This window comes from Triturus cristatus, chromosome 12, assembly GCF_964204655.1.
Source record: "Triturus cristatus chromosome 12, aTriCri1.1, whole genome shotgun sequence".
Classification (NCBI taxonomy): Eukaryota; Metazoa; Chordata; class Amphibia; order Caudata; family Salamandridae; genus Triturus; species Triturus cristatus.
The window spans coordinates 11,715,041-11,736,457 of NC_140595.1; the positions used below are offsets into that span (position 1 = coordinate 11,715,041).

The 21,417-nt window shown below is 49.9% G+C and overlaps 1 protein-coding gene across 2 annotated transcripts in view; it reads right to left on the reverse strand.

Moving 5' to 3' along the window:
* Window positions 1-527: 527 nt before the first annotated feature.
* PALM (paralemmin) overlaps window positions 528-21,417 on the reverse strand; it is a 269,190-nt gene continuing 248,300 nt past the window's right edge. The window contains exons 6-9 of one of the 2 annotated variants that reach the window (XM_085638545.1): window positions 19,513-19,534; window positions 16,416-16,475; window positions 8,175-8,306; window positions 528-5,875 (exon numbers count right to left, since the gene is read on the reverse strand). In XM_085638545.1, the coding sequence (XP_085494671.1) occupies window positions 5,313-5,875; window positions 8,175-8,306; window positions 16,416-16,475; window positions 19,513-19,534 (777 nt within the window). In that variant the 3' untranslated portion in view covers window positions 528-5,312. The remainder of the gene's footprint in view (window positions 5,876-8,174; window positions 8,307-16,415; window positions 16,476-19,512; window positions 19,535-21,417) is intronic. The other variant, XM_085638546.1, reaches the window with a different exon arrangement.

Below are 21,417 nucleotides of genomic sequence, written 5' to 3' on the forward strand. Positions count from 1 at the left end.
TTCTGGCTAGCTCCAGGATACCCCGTATGGGGTGCCACTGCACCCTACAAATTCATCATTCATTAATTCAACCCTGGATGGCGGGAGAGTGCGCAGCATGTGATGTATAACAGCAGACGTGGGAAGCAGTGTGTCCCGTTTTCTCTTCCGTTGCGACCCCACTCTCTTCCCTGCAACTCAACCTGAAAGAAAAAAGAAACCTAAGGAGGCAGTGACGTATGGACGCTGTGCAGCTACGGTCGCCATCAGATGGGAACCGAAAACATTCCCACTGTTGATGTCCACACCAGAAAATGTTTAAAGATAAAACAACCACACTTTCTGACCCAAACACTAGATGATAAAACATGCACAACTTGCTTTTGTCCTCAGAACTACTCAAGGTTCAAAACTACAGCTAGAAGAAAGAGGGAGCGATGAAGAGGAGGGCAGAAGAAAATAAAGAGAGCACATGAGCTGAAAACAAGCAAGACTTCCCCTGGGTAAGAGAGCAAAGGTCCACTTAGAGAAGATTCCACACACAGCCGGAGTTTATCGACACTGTTTATTGGCTTACAATGAGATACTTCATACATCGGGTCACAGGTAAAAATCACAGCAAGAAGGAAGCGGACTTTAGCAGAGCCACGCATAGTGGGGGTGGGCGCGTTCGGCCCCAAAGCCACCATTTTACATACACCAGACGGATAAGGATGGGGAGATGATATATTGGGGGTCTGCAGTCAAGAGTTCGTAGCTAATTTGCTTGTTGCAAAGTTCACCCCTCAGAGTCAGACTCACCGTAACGATCTTCTGCTGCAGGCGCGAAGCGAGCAGCCTGAAACAACACGACCCACAATGCTTCACGGTCTTTCCAGCTTTCCCCACGGCGTCACCCCTTCGGAGAGGCACTGGTGGAGCAGGTGACCATCTAAACAAAAGTTACCCACAATGCTTCAACTCTTATCGGTTTTTTTCCATTGATTTACTTCTCTATGGTCCTAAGGACACTACACAGACGGTGAGGTGATTGGCAAAGAAAAGATTACCCACAGTGCCCTAGGATCCTTCCAAATGTCTTTCATGGCACTTGCCTGTCCTACGCTGGGGATCTACATTGGGGGAGAGGTGATCAGCTGGAGAACGTTTGCCTAGTATGCTCTGTATCCCTTCGATATTCTCTGTATTGCTACACCTTCACAGAGTTACCATCAACTGAATGTGAGCTTTAACGATATATTACCCACAGTGCACCGCACCCTCATCACTCTTCTCTTTAGCTCTAGTCACCTGCCATCCTAGGGCACATCCCCGAAGAGGTGAAGTGAGCTTCAAAGGAAGCGTACATCCACAGCGCCACAAATGCACCCATTTGCTGCCTGACACTTTTGCACCACCCTAAGTCGCATAGGTGAGTGGAGTGAACCACTAAGTCCTCTTGTGAACAGACAGCTGTATGTCCATTTGCTTTCTACATGATAAAGCCACATCCTCTCCTAGGGGCCCCGAGAGGGGGTGAGGCACTCTACTGAGGAAATTGAACCCACAGACATATCTAGTGCTTTCAAGGCAACACGTTGTTTCCCAGCACATGGATGCTACACGTGTGTATGAGGTAATTGAGCAATGAAACATGTATGGTGCTCAGAACTCCCGTGACGGGTGTTTGTGGCGCTCACCTCTTGCTGAGCTCTCTCGTTGGTGGACTTTTACAAGAGCATCGGAAGTACTTCCCAAAGCTAATTTACAGGAGTGAAATTCCTCAAGTGGAGATGAAAATATTTATTTGAATCACTTTGTAAGACTACTTTTTAGCTTTCTAACGTTCAGAAGTACATATGGAAGCCACGGCATCGATTTCTGGAGATGGGGGACCAGACCTTTTGGGTCAGCCAGCTGAGAATCAGCTGGAGGAACCATGAAAAAACACCTGTGCCTCCTAGTAAGGGGCATATTTCTACCTGGTGGGTAACTGGTGATTAGGGACTCCTCACCAAGCACCTTCCTCTGACCTCCGGATGCTAAAGCTTTCTCACAGTTCAAACCAGAAGCCGTCCATTGGCAAAACTGGAGAACCTGAGAACTCCTGGACGGCCGACAGGGCTTGGACAAGAAATGAACTGCCCTCCCCAGAGCAGCCCATAAAATAACTTACTTGTAAAGTGCACAGTCACCCAGAAGGGTGGTCTGGGGCTGAATAACACATCTTTATTGTTACTCAACTCAATGCTACTCACCGGAAGGATGAAAGGTTGAGCAGATCCCCTGTGAAAGTGGGGCAGCCTGAGACTTGAGAGAAGAGTAGGCCATAGTGGGGCAGAGAGGACCGAAACATGGCCAAGCGGATTATGGAGAAGCAGACTGGTCTAGCGTAAGGCAAAGTGGGCTTTTAGATCCACAGCAATGGATGGATTCTTGCTCCTTTGACAGATGTCCAAGGGGCTGGGGCGGAATCCTGTGGGTGCCCAGCATTGCAAATCACTCTCTGTGTCCCAGGCCTCTTTAGAAGCTTCCAGCTGTCCATCTATCTCTGTCGCGTCAGTATCTCCAGCTGTCGTGGACGTCACTGCGACGGAGACCAGGGTCTTACCAGGACTGGCTCCTGCTGCGAGATGAAGTCGGGGCACAAGACCATCTCCTGAGCCTCTCCTCCATGCTACTCCCTCTCCTAATGTCCCCCACCAACCTTTGACTTGGACTTGTCCAAACATCTGCCTTACCTGGTAGTGGGGTCCATAACCCCTTCCACGAGTCACTGGTCCTGCCCCACTGGCCCGACGGAAACCCACTATCTGACCCCCGAAAAGAACTCGCACTAATTGGCCCAATGAATGGCTGGAGTGAATACATGACACATTTTGAGTTGCTGCCTGCACCCCCCTTGGGCCCCCAAATTCTATACATTTTTTCTATAAAATGTCAAGAAAATCAGACTTGTTTAAAAAGCTCTATGGAACTCTGAGGTTCTTCTTTCTAAAGCCCATTCTAAAAACAGCGACACCGGGTGGCTGTAAAAAGAACTGCATTATAGTGAGAGGGAGGGTCGATAGGATTCATGCGGACAGAGATTTAAGTGTTTAAACACAAAGATTGTCACAATTTGTTGGTGGTTTGTGGTTTCACCAGCACTGGATCTGTATTCTAAATGTTTCCAAGTGCGAGGGAGTAATTTACTTCTCAGTGTCCGCTACTGAAACACATGATGGCCTCATTACTCTGACAGATGGGATACTCAGAGGTGATGGCTCCCCCGTCCTTCATACTGCAGGAGCCCTGGGCTACAATGCACTTGTAATATAGCGGACAGGCCCTTCCGTTCATCAAACTGTGAATAAGTTGCGTGAAGCCCCTGGGCAGGGGTGTATTGGAAGTGTCATATTCTCACTTCCCAAAGTCGAGTCAGTGGCAGGGCAGAGCTACTGTTCCATGGTCACAGAAGTGGGGTGACCAGCTTGATTCTAACTTCCAGGGCACCCCAGGACATGGCTCTTACCTATTCCAGTTCATTGGCTGCATGTTCACATTATGGGGAGTTAAGCTATTATGTGACATTGACGTGCTGCAAAGGGATGCACAGTATATTTGAGCAAATAGCATCAGACATATATATGCTGTTTACAGTCATACAGCCCCCGCCCTATTCGTTGTCAAAAACTAACTGTGCTGACCACTGTATTCCTCATGGTTTAGTGGTCCGTGTTCCTCTCCGAAGGCGTTTGTAAGAGAGAGAAGCTGTGTGCCATTAGATACACAAATACATGCTGACTGCCCAGACTGCCACCTTGGTAATGTGTTGGGAAACCTCTGGCAAGGAAACATTCCAGAACCTTCCACAGAACTGCAGGAGGGAGTCTGACAAAAGGTTCTAAATGTCATGGAATGGAAAAGCCCCACCAAGAGACGGCATGAGCAGCTAAGCAAGAGTAACGAAGCTCGCGCCACCGTACTCCAAGGCAGAGCTTGCTTGATAGACGCCTAAGTGTGAGCGATGGTGCAGTTCGCTACCCACTGGCCAAACACAGCTAATAGGTGGGCGGTGCAGATGGCAACAGAACGAGGGACCAGTTATTCGTGGGAATGAGCTCTTGCTCCTGACTCAAGCTTCTCTCTGCACGTCTGCAGTGCAAGTCCAAGTGGCCATGAGAAGTTGCGTGATCAATGCCTTGTGCTTCTCACAGCAAAGATCTTGCCCAGTCGCCTACATAATGCACGGTTAAAATCAATGCTTTCCAGGAAACAAGCACAGACTGTGGAATTATCCAACAGTCAGCAAGTATACGAGGCACAGCAACAAACAGACAGAACAAGCAACACTCACTGCTGGAGAAGCCCATGGTCGACAGAGTGGCTTTCAATGTCTCGATCATCTCGTTTGACGTGTTCTACTCATTGGCTGCTGGATCTAAGCAGTGGGGCACAGGATATAATTTGCGGGTGCATCACGCTCTTCCAAATCACATACAGAAACAGTGAGTAGCAGTTCCCCAGGTACTGGCTATCTGGGCGCGGTGCAGTCCAGTGTTCACAATTCCAAAACTTTCAATTCCTTCGTGTTGGAGAGAGGTCTGGGTTTCCTTCCTGTTCCGCGACAACTCTCTGATTTTGCAGAGCACACCGAGAGAGGCAAAGGAAAACCTTTGGATGGATTGACTTCGACAAAGGAAAGAGGGTACGAGTTCCCAGGGTGTACCCCAATAGTACTTGTAGAGGCGCAGTTGTCTTTTAACAGCCAGTCCAATGTGACGCCTCCGTCTCATGATACAATGTACAAGGACCTTTCAGCTGTTTCCAGCACAGTCCCACCAACAGGACAAAACATGAGATTGGAAGGGGGTTGAAGGGATTCAAGAGCTCACTGAAGCTTGGCAAAGCCCTCTCCTCCCCACATGCCCATCCCCCCAACATTGTCACCGACAGACTGAGCAGAAAATGAAATGGAGTAATCAAGTTTAGCATCTTCGGCACCTGCCCTCGGTGGGAGGCGCCGTTGTGACGCGGCCACAGAGGTGGAGAAAGGCATTCACAAATGAGGTGGTACTCAACAGGCATAATGTGATGGAAACTGCCCCCATAGGATGTCGTCACAGCACCGCCTGGGGTGAACCGGAAAGTCTGACACAGAACAAGACATTGCTGAAGAGCAGGCGCTTTTACAAACACGGCCTCCTCAAATCGTTAAAAAAGTGAGTTCCCGACTTTCTGTAAGTAAAATATGCAGCACCCACAGCCAACAGAACCAAAACATCGAGAGGTGGGAATGTTTCTCGGTTGGCTTGATTGACTGTTCCGTGGGAGATGGATGGCAGGGGTTTTGGGTGGGAGCAGCGGTGGGTTTACATCACCGTACAGCACTTGCAGCGCTGCTTCTTCACCGGCAGATCCTGCTCGCCTTCCTTGGGCTCCGTGTCGTTGGCCTCTGGTTTGTCCCCCAGCGGGTTGTCTCCCTTCTGCAGCAACGTAGCTGCCTCTGAGGCATCCCCGTTGGGCGGGTTGTGGTCCTTGCCATCATGATCGGCAGCGACCGGCTTGTTCTCGCCGTCCTCGATAACAACTAGCTCCGCCTTGATGGTCCCCTCCAGGCCCAGCACCTTCTTGGTCTCGTTCTCGTCCTCCACGTTCTGGTAGCCCATGAAGATCATGGTGACGGGTTGTTCCTTGCTTGGTTCGGCGCCTTCGCTGTTGACGAGGACCTTGGGGCTGTCCACTACTTTGGCTTGCACCCCGGTGATTTCTTTTCGCGGCGTGTTCTTTTGACTGGGGGCCTTCTTCTCTTTCTCGTGGTCTTCGCTTAGCGTCACCTCGTCTGCTTTGTGGATCAGCTCCTCCACCTCGGTAGAGCTGAGCAGGTGGACTCCGTTCTCCACGATTCCTTCTTCGTTGCGTACCTCATGCACCACTGTGGGGAGAAGACACAAGATTCAGAACATGAAAGCCACAGTACCGTCAGCCCAAGTCCACATTGACACCATGCCAGACACCGAAGGCAGAGCAGTGCTAGGTTACACACTGGGAGAACCTCTTAAAGCAGTCCTAGGACATCACCAAGGCGTGCACGGAAATGCTCAAAGTGGCCTACGGCATAGAGGAGAACTCAGGGTTGGAACAGAAAATGAATCAGCAGAACTGAAGGAATAAAGAACCAACCTTATGGTAACACTGTGGGCTTGCTGGCATGTAATACTGGGATATAGGATAAGCGAACTGCCCCCCCCCCCATTAGGAAAATCATGAAAAACGCATAATTCATTGTCACTAAGTACCCACAACCAGTATTTCAAGCTCAAAATGTAGCAAAAATAGTAAACATTAAACAACCATTACACCTCCCTGCATTCAAGTAAGTGCACAAAAAAAAGGCACGTGTGGCCGCCACATACCCACAAGCTTCAGAGGACACAAAACCACCGGTCCCACGGCGAGCACAGCCTGAGCTGACAATCACACCCTGAAGAGATGGCGGATATGACCAGTGATCAATTTGTGCTGGAGTTTGCCAGTGCTCTGCATTAATTTCTCAACACTGACACTCATTTCTGACATGACATGGTGACACTCTTTGTCTATTTTTCAGTCATGCACGAGCAGAGTGTTTAATAGTTAAATATATCTTAAAATTAAAATAATAATACATTCTCCCTGCCAGTCTTACAACTTTGGTGACACAGAATAATCCAGACAGTCCCGTTTGTTGGAATGTGATGGTTGCGAGCAGGGGTGTAGCTTAAGGAGGGTGTTTGGGGTTTAACCCCCTAAATAAATTCATCCTTTGCTTCAGAGTTGGGTCTGGGGGCCCTGAGTCGGGGCTTCTGTTCCTTTGTTGGTCTTTCTCATCATCCTTGTTTGACTAAAAAGTTATTTGTTATTATTTTTTAAGGTGCTTAGAGAGAGGTCCTCCTAATGCAAATAAGTATTGAACCTGTTCGTCATGGGAACAGTGCATCCCAAATCTTGGTCATCTCTCCCCCCTTCGGCATATTGTTTTTTAGGTGGGATATTTTAGATTCACACCCCCCGAATCTCACTGACTAAGCTACACCCCTGGGTGGGGGGTTACAGTGGCACAGACGTGCGCCAGTGCTGGCCGGGTGTCCAAGCTGAAATGGTCTCCCCTGAGGACCGTGAGCCCTGGCACTTATCTTTTCACACATTAAGCACAAACCACAAAACGCCAGACCACTTTTTGCCCACAACCAGTCAGCATTTAAGCTGCCTCCCAAAACAGATAGTCGCGCCGAAAGATAATTTGTGGCCCAAGTTGAGGTCGCCAAACGACACACAGTAGTTGCCGTCAGTACCCCACTTTCAAGAGGAACAGCACAAACTAATGGTCTCAGGCAAGTCAAACCCAGTCCCAATGCCCACCAGGGCTCCCAAAAAGAAGTGTCTGGAGCCAGCCACCCTCAGTATCCCAGGAGTCCTCAATATAAGCGGCCACATGTAAGTCATGAGCATCATTTGTAGATGAAGACTGCGCCTACCACTCCACGGCAACCCACAAGCCAAAGGCCGCAGACATGGACAGGACCGGCTTCTCTAAGAGCGGTAAGTGCATGTCAGGCAGTGAACTGAGATGAACGGATGGGCCTCGTGCAGGCTGGCCAAGGGGTGATGGTCTACAGGGCCAGGGTTGGGTGACCGTTTCAGTAGGGCTAAGCCCTGAACTGGCCCTGCGTAGGGGAAGGGAAGTTACATTTCAGCTTTAGAAATGCGCCAAGGAGGAGTAGTGTTAGGGGTATGGTGACCACTTACTTCTAGACACTGTTTCCAGTCCCAAACTTTCATCTGATAGACTAATGCATTCTGGGTTCTGCAGTTTTGTTTTGGTTCCCCTTAACTAACTAGGCTAAAACATCTGAAATCAGAGAGACATGGGTGAAAAGTTCAGGACTAGAGAGAGTGTTGCTCTTGACCTGGAGTGTGGTGGCCCCCCAAGAGGTGTGGTGGCCCCCCAAGAGAGGTGGTAAGGGTACGTTCCTCCTCCGTCACCTATGGCGTGGCCCATGTAGAGACAAGAAACGGTGAAGCAGTGTGGGACATATCGTTACATTTATTCTCATGTTCCTGTGTCTTGACCGCTCTAGGAACAAACCATGGAAGGACGGCTTGGGGCAACTGTTCCAGTTCTACGCACCATCAGCACCATGAGACCCTGTAGCGCAGCCGTCGGAGAGTGGGGTGCCAGGATGGGGAGTTACCTTTCCGCTCGTCCTCGTACACCTTGACCCCCTGCAAGCAGAGGTCCTGGGGGAGCAGGGTGGTGCTGGACAGGACTTTGGTCTCCCCCGTCAGCCTGTCCTTCTCCACTGTGATCTCCACTGAGTACATGGCTGGACAGAAACAGGACAGTGATGGTTAGACCCCCCCAGTCACACGTGCCCCCACCTGGATTCATGTGCATAGAGCAGGAGAAAGCAGCTAGCACAGGCGATGCAGGAGGGGGATGCCAGCATGGCGGAGTGGCAGGTGCTGGGGAGGAATGCCAACTTAGAAGGTCGTGCAAGCAAGCTCCACACCCTGATTGGAGAGCGCACAAGTGATCCTATTTGTGAAATAACAAACGTTTGTGCATTTGCACTGTAAGAACTGATTACTGAAACCAAACCTGCAAGATTTCCAGACTCTCTGAGAAAAATCCTCATGTGGCGACACCAAAAAGGCAGCTGTCGCTAGTGGCCCTAATGTAGAACCGGTGCTGACAAAACTCACAAGAGAGACCCAATCTAGCCCCTCTTCCATTTGTGGGAGACTACCAAAGTGCACCTTGTTTGCAGCACATGAACACTGCAGCAGGAAGTGCATATTACAACAGGAAGTGAACATTATGACAGGAAGTTAACACAATGGCAGGAAGTGCACATTACGACCGGAAGTTAACACTGTGGCAGGAAGTGGACATTCTGATAGGAAGTTAACACTGTGGCAGGAAGTGGGCATTATTGACAGGAAGTTAACACTATGGCAGGAAGTGAACATTACGACAGGAAGTGGACATTATGACAGGAAGTTAACACTATGGCAGGAAGTTAATACTGTTGCAGGAAGTGGACATTATGACAGGAAGTTAATTAACACTGTGTAAGGAAGTGGGCATTAGGACAGGAAGTTAACACTATGGTAGGAAGTGCATATTACAACAGGAAGTGAACATTATGACAGGAAGTTAACACAATGGCAGGAAGTGCACATTACGACCGGAAGTTAACACTGTGGCAGGAAGTGGACATTATGACAGGAGAAGTTAACACTGTGACAGGAAGTGGGCATTATGACAGGAAGTTAACACTATGGCAGGAAGTGAACAATACAACAGGAAGTGGACATTATGACAGGAAGTTAACACTATGACAGGCAGTGCACATTACGACAGGAAGCTAATGCTGTGGCAGGAAGTGGACATTATGACAGGAAGTTAACACTATGGCAGGAAGTGCACATTACGATAGGAAGCTAACACTGTGGCAGGAAGTAGACATTATGACAGAAAGTTAACACTGTGGCAGAAAGTGGACATTATGACAGGAAGATAACACTGTGGTAGTAAGTGGACATTATGACAGAAAGTTAACACTGTGGCATGAAGAGGGTGTTATGACAGGAAGTTAACCCTACGGCAGGAACTACACATAGAATTGTACAGACAGTAGTGTCCAAGTAAGCTAACTTGTAACAAAAACTGACTGAGGATGTGCACTGGAGGAATGCATGACTTTACAACGCATTCCGTTGTAACGCATGCCTTTACCACGCATGAGTTACAACGCGAATGCCATCACCACGCATATCCTTTACCACGAAAATGCCTTTAACACGCATACTTTTACAACGATTTTCGTTGTTAAATTATGCATGTTAATGGCATTTTCTTGTTAAAGGATATTGCACTAAAAATCTACCCTTTAAATTTATCCCTGTGCGACACCACCCCCTCATTCCCCCTTACCTCTCCTCTCCTCGATTATCCTTGGTGACGTTCTACGTCGTTAAGAGGAAGCGGAAGTGTCCTTCCGTTTCCTCTAACGACGTGGATTGCCTCCACATCTCTCTTTAAATGACTTAATCAGGTGCGGTTTTTTTATATTTTATTTTGGGGGGTGCCCCCCCAAGCCCTCTTTTTTAATCCCACACTTTTTTGGGGGGGGGGGGAGACCCCCCAACCCCCCCTTTTTTTTTCTTTTAACTTTACCACACATGCCTTTACTACGAATTTCATAGTAAAGGTATGCGTGGTAAAGGCTTTTCGTTGTAACCACGCATGCGTTGTAATGCGTGCGTGGTTATGGTTATTCGTGGAAACGGCCGCGTTGTAGTGGCCGTTTCCCGCACTGGAGGGCATATGCAGAAAGTCCCTTTGTGATCAGTGGGTAGGAGACATGGTCAAAGACATGCAACCCTTTGCAGCAGCTTGGCTAGTGAGATGTCAGGATGTGGTCTCATCCTTGGCAACATTCACTTTAGGCGGGAGAGTCATAAATCTATGAGGCTTATTAATCCTTCTGATGGAACGGTCCAATTTGTAACCGTACGGAGTCTTGTTTCTCCACGCTATATTGCATTTGTACTAGCTTCTGGACTAATCATCTAATGTTTTATTGAAAATTGCTTGGACGCTCCTAAGTTTGTCTTGTCCTGATGATGACCTTCTAAGTTCATTTTTGGTCGAAACGCCGTCGACACTCTAATGTGGCCCTAAATGAAGAGGATGCAATTTTTGCTGTATGCTGTTTCTGTTTTTTCTGAACCCCGCCCTTGTATATTGCCCCTCAGTCACTCTGTCTGATTACACATTGTACTATTTGCACTTTCTGTATTGTCTGTGTAAACCCACGAGTGCCATTATTGTCTTACGATTGTTTTTGATCGTCTAACTTTGGTAATAATAAAGAAAAATCTAAATTTTTTAGTTCTATGAAACAGTCTGTACATGGGTATCCTGTGCCCAAATAATATTGGGCTTTTTCTTCTTTTCTCTCTTTTCCTCTAATAAGTTTCCTTTTTGGGTGGTTTAATGTTTTGAATGTTATACTTGAACCCTTGTTTGGATTCCAGTGTTACTTTGCCCCTGGTTCAGGTCTTAGGGTTGCCCCGTTCTATGTAACTAGTTTTTGAAAGTAACACTGTTTTCTCTATGATTTCCGGTTGCTGCACTTAACACCGGAGCATGGGCAGCAGTACTAACTCTTTGCCCTGGGTCTGCGCCACAAAAAGTGACACAAACTGGCAAAAACTGCTCATTTGTGATTTATTTTCCAGCACAAAACTTCCTTTCCGCTGGTAAGGAATATTAAAGTTACACAAAGTAATGCTAGTACTGGTGTGCATTGCTGTGCATGAAGGGGGCGTCCCATGTGTGGTACGTGGGTATTTCACGTGCAACCCTCCCGGGCTTTTGATGCAACGTTCTAGTCACTATCCATGGCTGACACAGCTTTGTGCCAAAACATAATGCCTCTTTGAGGCAGGTGTTAAAAAGGAGAAATGTTTTTATTTTTCCAGACGCTTCTGAGTTTGCATGTGTTTTACACTGTACAGCACACATCGCAAGACGGACTGTGCCCATGAAATATGATCTTAGAAATGCAAGGCGCGGTGTAACCACCTAACCCTGGCGTGTCTTTGTGATTTGTGTATGAGCAGCAATTTTAGATTTGTGAGATGTTGAGCCTCTGAATGATGCACTTCCACCTGCATGGGGTCCTGATTGCTGTAGCTCCATTGTCAGTTGCTGTCACTCTACACTACTTGGGGTCACATTCTGTGTCCGCATAAACTCCACATGGGAGGGCACAGTTTCGGGCTCCCCAGATGCACTCAATGCTCCCAAACTCTTCTACTGGTGCTCCCACGGCTCTCATATCCAGCAGTCCTAGAAATGTCTCCGCTTTTCCATCCACAGTGCTATAAAAGACTGTGTATGCGGACAAACATAATAGGATTTAAAACAACATTTTGTCGACTTATTAGAAAACAAGGCGAGTAAGGAACACGTTCAGAGCTGCACGCGACAAACTGGAATGAGACCGCACCAGTCCGTTGGAAAGGATCAAAACCAGGATTGAGGAAACCCAACCAAGGGCCTTGATCTAGAGCGCAGGGAATGATTTTAACCATCAGGTCGACGGAGTAAATGAGTCCATCGCCGAGACGGAGTACCCACACTCCGCATTTAGAGATGTCCGCTGGCCCTGCGGACACTCCTAGCCATTGGCAAGAACCACAGGCTCAGCATTTCCTATCAATGTGTTATAACTTTTAGGGACAGCTCCATCAAAGAGACGGCTGCCCCTCAAACATTTAACAAGTGTTTGCTTTTTTTCCCAAAGAGTGATTTAGTTTTTTAAAAAGCTAAAATGAGTGCACCCCCACATCATGGGAGTTTTCTCTTTAACTCGCTGGACTGTGTTATATGCTAACCTTCAATGGCTAATACTCCGTCGGACCGTCAGAGGAATATGTCGGCGAGGGAGCTGGGGTAGTCTTCATCGCAGACATACTTAAAGTCTGCCTGCCTGTAACCAGACGGGTGGGACAAGGATTTTGTGATGTAACCATGTACTAGAAACAGCTTTGTGCACTCTCTGGTGCTGTTTATTGGCAGCATTTGTGTTCCAGACACATCACTTGAATAAACCAATGCAGGAAATAAAAGCAAGTGAGCGGAGTGTATTCATACAGTAACCAGAGCGACATGAAATACAACTCAGTGAGGAAGAGTGAGTTTGGTGTCAGTGCAGGAGGCAAAAGCTAGCATAACACACCCTTAACACTAACCCCAGGCTCAGTGCTTGTGGTTGGCAGCAGGCAGCGCGGCACGGGCAGGATGGCTGAGGGCGCTGGATACAGATGGGAAGCCAGGCCTGGAGACGGCTCATGCATCACCCTCACCTGTCCAGGGAGAGACGGACGCTGCAATGCATGGCCAGTGGTGCGGGAGGGGTAAGGAGCTGGCAGGGTTCTCAGGGTGCAGCGTGGCACCATGCCAGGGGCCAAACGTGAGTCAAGCGCGACCATGAACATAGGTAAAATAACAGTTTTCTGTACATTAAAGTTAGCAGTTCTCTTAGTTCTAACACAGCAGTTCTAAAAATAATATACCTGGGGCACAGACAGGTAAAGCCATGTTGCCAGAATCACACAAGGTGGACTAGAGGGGACGCTGGGATAAGACACTGGTGGCCTGATGTACAGTTGGGTGTAAAATGTTCTGAGGAACTTCAGATTCTGGAGATGAACCCGCTTGTGGAATCACTCATAAGGTGGAGGAGGATCAGCTGGACTTCCCACTTCCTGCACACGTTCCAGGACCCTTCCTTCCTTCCCACCCTGCGCTAGGCCTGCTGGGGGGTCCAGAGGTTCAGCCGCCCTCCATCCAATCAGTGGTCACGTCTCCAGCCTCACACAAAAACAAGGTTTGCATGGAGGGTGACTAACCAATGAAGGACTGGGCATCTGTAGAATGACCATAGCAGAGGGGTGCTTGGAGGGAGACTAACCAATGAAGGACAGGACATCTGTAGAATGACCACAGGAGTGAGGTGCATAGAGGGAGTCTAGCCAGTGAAGGACAGGACATCTGTAGGATGAGAACTGGAGTGGGGTGCATGGAGGGAGTCTAACCAGTGAAGGACTGGACATCTGTAGAATGACCACAGGAGTGGGGTGCATGGAGGGAGTCTAACCAGTGAAGGACAGGACATCTGTAGAATGACCATAGGAGTTGGGTGCATGGAGGGAGTCTAGCCAGTGAAGGACAGGACATCTGTAGAATGACCACAGCAGAGGGGTGCTTGGAGGGAGTCTAACCAGTGAAGGACTGGACATCTGTAGAATGACCACAGGAGTGGGGTGCATGGAGGGAGTCTAACCAATGAAGGACAGGACATCTGTAGAATGACCACAGCAGAGGGGTGCTTGGAGGGAGTCTAACCAGTGAAGGACTGGACATCTGTAGAATGACCACAGGAGTGGGGTGCATGGAGGGAGTCTAACCAGTGAAGGACAGGACATCTGTAGGATGAGCACAGGAGTTGGGTGCATGGAGGGAGTCTAACCAATGAAGGACTGGACATCTGTAGAATGACCACAGGCAAGGGGTGCACGATGGACCCTGCCGGTGAGCGCAGCATTCCTATGTCACAAGACCTTATCCGGAAGAGCGCAGTCTCCATCAAACTGCAGACCAGTATCAGCAGATGGCCAGCCGCCCTGTACACCCTGGACATCTGCGATACAGTGTCGAAAGCACACAGGCTCCGCCCATGGTCAATGCCCAAAACAAAGGTTTCTTTATTCCAACATGTTCTTCTGGATGCAGCCAGTAGATGGCGGAATAAAGCACAGCTTGTGAACCTAGAAAAGGGTTATGCAGCAATCTGGAGGTGACAGGTGCTAACCCAGCCCTCCAGGCCTCAGCAGGTGACAGGTGCTAACCCTGCCCTCCAAGCCTCAGCAGGTGACAGGTGCTAACCCTGCCCTCCAGGCCTCAGCAGGTGACAGGTGCTAACCCAGCCCTCCAGGCCTCAGCAGGTGACAGGTGCTAACCCAGCCCTCCAGGCCTCAGCAGGTGACAGGTGCTAACCCTGCCCTCCAAGCCTCAGCAGGTGACAGGTGCTAACCCAGCCCTCCAGGCCTCAGCAGGTGACAGGTGCTAACCCAGCCCTCCAGGCCTCAGCAGGTGACAGGTGCTAACCCTGCCCTCCAAGCCTCAGCAGGTGAGAGGTGCTAACCCAGCCCTCCAGGCCTCAGCAGGTGACAGGTGCTAACCCAGCCCTCCAGGCCTCAGCAGGTGACAGGTGCTAACCCAGCCCTCGGCAGGTGACAGGTGCTAACCCAGCCCTCCAGGCCTCAGCAGGTGACAGGTGCTAAGCCAGCCGTCCAGGCCTAGAAGTGACCGACGCTGAGTAGGCTATAAATATAAAAACCAGGAGCTCCCTCTTGAGGGGGCCTCTTCCTGCCCCAGATGACTGATCAGTTTTCTGACGCACTCAGAGTTAAAGGGCCACTGTTGCTATTGGCAGATGTAATATGGTGTCTCCTGCGGGGGAAGGCAAGGCGGGCATCTCAATACTTCAACCTGCGCCTCTGGGCGCTACAGATGAATCAATCCATACATGTATAATTGCTGTCAGGAAGAACCAGCCCGGGGGACTCCCTCAAGGTCTGGAAGGCGTGGAGAGATGGGTTTCTGCAGTCACTCCCAAATCTGAGCTCCCAGGGTTTGGGCTTTGACTGCTGGTTTGACCCGGAAGTCACAGCTCCGCCACTAGAAGCGGCCAGGAGCCCCCGACAGAATCAACGCCTCTCACAAATGAAAAACAAGAAGCGCCTGCAGCCTTGCCACTGACGGCGAGGGAGGGCTAGGCTAGGCAGGTCAGTGGGACTGGGCCCTTTCATTTGAAAGCAGTTGTCATTCTAACTTGCACCACTAGATGGCAGTGCAGGCGCACTTTAAAAACCCGAACCAGCTTTAGGGTGTTAAACTTCGGGTGCACTCAATCCCCGGTGAGGGGGCGGGTGACTCCCAGCGCTCAGTCAGCGTATAACAGACCATCCCTTTCTTGTAAAGCGCCTAGTGCGAAGGGTTTCCAGTGCTTTCGCGCCCTCTGCGGGGTGCAGACGTCCACCCCCCCTTACATTTCTCATATTAGCTTTCTAGGGCTGGTCTGAGTTCAGGGAAGGACTCGCGCATGGACTCGGTGCAGACGGGCACAGGCAGCCTGTTTGTGCGCCTGTAGCCAGCAAGACTGCCTCATTGGTCATGTGTGGTATGAGTCCGCTGTTATTGTGCCTTCCCCCTTATATACCCTCATATACCGCTCAGGCTCAAAGTTTAGGGCCTGGATAATTAACAACCGTTAATGACCTCAAAAGAGGGCGTTAACCACCAGTGTGACTCTGCTGAAATGATGCGCCCTGGGCCCAGATCTTTCTACACTTGCAAAGGGGTGGGCAGCTGTTCCACCTTTTAAAATAAAACGCCAAATCCCAGCACTGCAATTGGTCACACTGGGTCACGTAACTGTGAGAGGGCACATGCTTGAGCACGGCTCACTGCTTCATGGGCTGACACACGAGGGGCTGCAAGAACAGCGCTCCAGGACGTCACGCACTGACTTGGGCACTATGGCAAGTGACTGCTGATGAGATACCAAGAAGGAATTACCAAAAATCGATAGGTTTTTGCTAAAAATAGACATTTAAAAATGATTTTACACATGCTAACGACAGGAAGCAGATCTTGGTGCACACAACATTTTCGTGGCTTTCTCTACAAGTGAGCCCCCCCCCCCCCCAGTAATACGGTGACAGCTTGACGTGAATTTTAACAGTTCTTGGGGAGGGAGCAGGCCCTGGGGCTCCCCCTTCCGCGGCAGTGGTTTGCCCACCTACAGAATGGAACAGCCCAGAGGGGGTGGGTCGGGGCTGTGCCAGGTCCTTACCCGCTTTCATCATGCCACCGCTCTCCACCATCCGCAGGGGGGTCCCCGAAGGCGTTTTACCTACAGGAGAGAAAGGCGTGTGAACAGCAGCCAGTCACAACACAGAATGTGCAAGGTGGGGAGTGACGTCACCTCACGCTATCATGGTGACTCCAGCGGCCACCCCATCCTGCTGGGCTAACAGGGCCTCTGCTCACACTTGCTCTCTATGACATTTCGGTTCACACTCGATCACATTGACCCCGGCTCACCCTTTGCCACATTGAGCTCACCTTGCACTCAGTAATAGTGATTTATCACCTGGCACAGTGACGTCAACTCATACTCAATGAGTATACCATCTCACCTCACACCCACTCACACTGACACATCATCTAATGGCCCTTCAGCTAACACCTGATCCTCGGAGCCCCGGCTCACACTCAGGCACAACTCACCAGACGGTCACACTCGATCATTGTGACGTTTCAGTTCACACTTATCAGGGTGACCCTCCAACACACAGACTTGATCACTCTGAGCTCAGCTCCCAATCAGTCACCACAACCTTCTGCAATTGGTCCATGATGGATGGTATCAGAGCTGGCTTCTTAGACACAGACATGCAACTGGTGATGGATTGTGGGTGAAAGGTCACGAGAGACTGTGAACCACAGGTGACTGTGGATGAAAGGTAGGAGAGATTGTGAACCACAGACCACAAGTGACTGATTGTGGGTGAAAGGTCATGAGAGATTGTGAACCACAGGCCACAAGTGACTGATTGTGGGTGAAAGGTCATGAGAGATTGTAAACCACAGGCCACAAGTGACTGATTGTGGGTGAAAGGTCATGAGAGATTGTGTACCACAGGCCACAAGTGACTGATTGTGGGTGAAAGGTAGGAGAGATTGTGAACCACAGGTGACGGATTGTGGGTGAAAGGTAGGAGAGATTGTGACCCACAGACCACAGGTGACTGATTGTGGGTGAAAGGTAGGAGAGATTGTGAACAACAGACCACAGGTGTCTGACTGTGGGTGAAAGGTCATGAGAGCTCGTAAACCACAGACCACAAGTGACTGATTGTGGGTGAAAGGTAGGAGAGATTGTGAACCACAGACCACAAGTGACTGATTGTGGGTGAAAGATAGGAGAGATTGTGAACCACAGGTGACTGATTGTGGATGAAAGGTATCAGAGATTGTGAACCACAGACCACAGGTGACTGATTGTGGGTGAAAGGTAGGAGAGATTGTGAACCACAGACCAAAAGTGACTGATTGTGGCTGAAAGATAGGAGAGATTGTGAACCACAGGTGACTGATTGTGGATGAAAGGTATGAGAGATTGTGAACCACAGGCCACAAGTGACTGATTGTGGGTGAAAGGTAGGAGAGATTGTGAACCACAGGTGACTGATTGTGGATGAAAGGTAGGAGAGATTGTGAACCACAGACCACAAGTGACTGATTGTGGGTGAAAGGTCATGAGAGATTGTGAACCACATGCCACAAGTGACTGATTGTGGGTGAAAGGTCATGAGAGATTGTGTACCACAGGCCACAAGTGACTGATGGTGGGTGAAAGATCATGAGAGATTGTAAACCACAGGCCACAAGTGACTGATTGTGGATGAAAGGTAGGAGAGATTTTGAACCACAGGTGACGGATTGTGGGTGAAAGGTAGGAGAGATTGTGAACCACAGACCACAGGTGACTGATTGTGGGTGAAAGGTAGGAGAGATTGTGAACAACAGACCACAGGTGTCTGACTGTGGGTGAAAGGTCATGAGAGCTCGTGAACCACAGACCACAAGTGCTGATTGTGGGTGAAAGGTAGGAGAGATTGTGAACCACAGACCACAAGTGACTGATTGTGGGTGAAAGATAGGAGAGATTGTGAACCACAGGTGACTGATTGTGGATGAAAGGTATCAGAGATTGTGAACCACAGACCACAGGTGACTGATTGTGGGTGAAAGGTAGGAGAGATTGTGAACCACAGACCAAAAGTGACTGATTGTGGCTGAAAGATAGGAGAGATTGTGAACCACAGGTGACTGATTGTGGATGAAAGGTAGGAGAGATTGTGAACCACAGACCACAAGTGACTGATTGTGGGTGAAAGGTCATGAGAGATTGTGAACCACATGCCACAAGTGACTGATTGTGGGTGAAAGGTAGGAGAGATTGTGAGCCACAGACCACAGGTGACTGATTGTGGGTGGAAGGTCATGAGAGATTGTGAAACAGAGACCACAGGTGACGGATTGTGGATGAAAGGTAGGAGAGATTGTGAACCAGAGACCACAGATGACGGATTGTGGGTGAAAGGTAGGATAAATTGTGCACCACAGGCCACAGGTGACGGATTGTGGATGGAAAGTAGGAGAGATTGTGAACCACAGACCACAGGTGACGGTTTGTGGGTGAAAGGTCATGAGAGATTGTGAACCACATGCCACAAGTGACTGATTGTGGGTGAAAGGTAGGAGAGATTGTGACCCACAGACCACAGGTGACTGATTGTGGGTGGAAGGTCATGAGAGATTGTGAACCACAGGTGACTGATTGTGGATGAAAGGTATGAGAGATTGTGAACCACAGACCACAGGTGACTGATTGCGGGTGAAAGGTCATGAGGGATTGTGAACCACAGGTGACTGATTGTGGGTGAAAGGTCACGAGGGATTGTGAGCCACAGGCTACAGTTGATTGATTCTGGATGGAAGGTCACGGGGGTTGATTTGTAATGAAAGGTCACAGGAAATTGACTGTGGGTGAAATGTCACAGGATAGATTACGGATTATAGGTAATAGGGGGCTGAATTTGGACGAAAGGCCACTGGTAATTGATTTTGGTTACCAGGTGTGAGGTGACTGATTTTGGCCGATAGACCCCAGGTGACTGACAGCGGACAATAGATTACAAATGATAGATCTGGGCTGATAGGTCACAGGTGAATGTTCTTGGCGAAAGATAAATAAGCGACCAGTGCCCACGCTCACAATAGATCAAAGGTGAATGTTTGAACACTCATGGGAGGGAGGTCAGAGGGACTGTCTCTAAAAGGGAAAACCCCTGAGGGGCAGCAGTGCTTGTGACGTCACTTACCTTTAGGGGTGCCTTGAGGAGTCTGGAAAGTAAGAAAAGCAGAATTAGAAAGCATCTTGAATCTTTGGGGTTTTAAGATTGACGGGGGAGAGACAGACCTGGGCGTGGCTACACATTGGTGTTACTTGCAGCTGAAACAACAGTGACCTTTCCTAACACGCAGGCGCCTCTGTAAGACCACCTGGGCTGGGGAGAGTCCTTCCTTATGGCTCGCCTGCCAGACAGCACGAGCTGACCTATGGTGGGCTCACCAAGAGCGTCCAGGGGCTCAGAGCCCAGACACCTCTTGGCATTGGCTGGCTTTATTGTCACTCTCGTTTGCTTCTTTCTCTTCATTGGCTTGCCTTGCCGCCTTCCACTTCTTGTATTTGTCCCTCCCATGTCGCATACTCTTGCTACCCTGATGATGACACAGGCGTGTGCACATGTCATCACTCATGCGCGTACCTATGAGATGACTCGGCTGCCAGTGGTTCTTTTTTCTTTCTGCTGGCAGATGCTGAAAAAGATTGGCAAAGGCATTAGGTCCCAAAGGCGAGAACCGCTGGCTTTGCCAATGGTTATTTGTTTTGTTTTTTCAATAACGTATCTGCACCTGAGGGTTTTAGCGTGCTTTATAATATTACAGAGTCCCTTACTTATGAAGTATGTCTGAGATGAGACAGATCTTCCCCCAACCCCACTGGCTTTTCAGGGGCACCAGGACACATTCCCAGTGTCCCGCGTCCCGGTCCTCCTGGTGCACGCTGAATGCACAGCGAGGTGTGCACTAGCACACAACAGTGTGACTGAGGCACGAGGAACTCTCCAGAGGATGTCAGCATTTATTCTTCATGGAGAAAACCCGCAATGTGTTCATTCTCTGGGGATAGATTCAGGCGCTCACAACCCGGAGTCTGTTTATTCCACTGGATATTAAACAGTGCCAGTGAGTGGTGTGTCCCTGCTCAGAGGGCCCCCTGGTGTGATACAGAAGAGGCAATGGTAGAGGCAGAACGCGGGTACCAGAGGGCACCACAGAGATCCTCCATTGCTGTGTCCCTGCTCCGAGGGCCCCCTGGTGTGATACAGAAGAGGCAATGTCAGAGCGCGGGCACCAGAGGGCGCCACAGAGCTCCTCCATTGCTTTGTCCCTGCTCAGAGGGCTCTCTGGTGTGATACAGAAGAGGCAATGGCAGAGCGCGGGCACCAGAGAGCACCACAGAGCTCTTCCATTGCTGTGTCCCTGCTCAGAGGGCCCCCTGGTGTGATACAGAAGAGGCAATGGCAGAGCACGGGCACCAGACGGCACCACAGAGCTCTTCCATTGCTGTGTCCCTGCTCAGAGGGCCCCCTTGTGTAATACAGAAGAGACAATGGCAGAGCGCTGGCACCAGAGGGCACCACGGAGCTCTTCCATTGCTGTGTCCCGGCTCAGAGGGCCCCCTGGTGTGATACAGAAGAGGCAATGGCAGAGCGTGGGCACCAGAGGGCACCACGGAGCTCTTCCATTGCTGTGTTCCTGCTCAGAGGGCCCCCTGGTGTGATACAGAAGAGGCAATGGCAGAGCGCGGGCACCAGAAGGCGCCACAGAGCTCTTTCATTGGTATGTCCCTGCTCTGAGGGCCCCCTGGTGTGATACAGAAGAGGCAATGGCAGAGCAGGCATCAGAGGGCACCACAGAGCTCTTTCATTGCTAATTCCCTGCTCCGAGGGCCCCCTGGTGTGATACAGAAGAGGCAATGGCAGAGCGCGGGCACCAGAGGGCGCCACCGAACTCTTCCATTGCTGAGTCCCTGCTCAGAGGGCTCTCTGGTGTGATACAGAAGAGGCAATAGCAGAGCGTGGGCAACAGAGGGCGCCACAGAGCTCTTCCATTGCTGTGTCCCTGCTTTGAGGGCCTCCTGGTGTGATACAGAAGAGGCA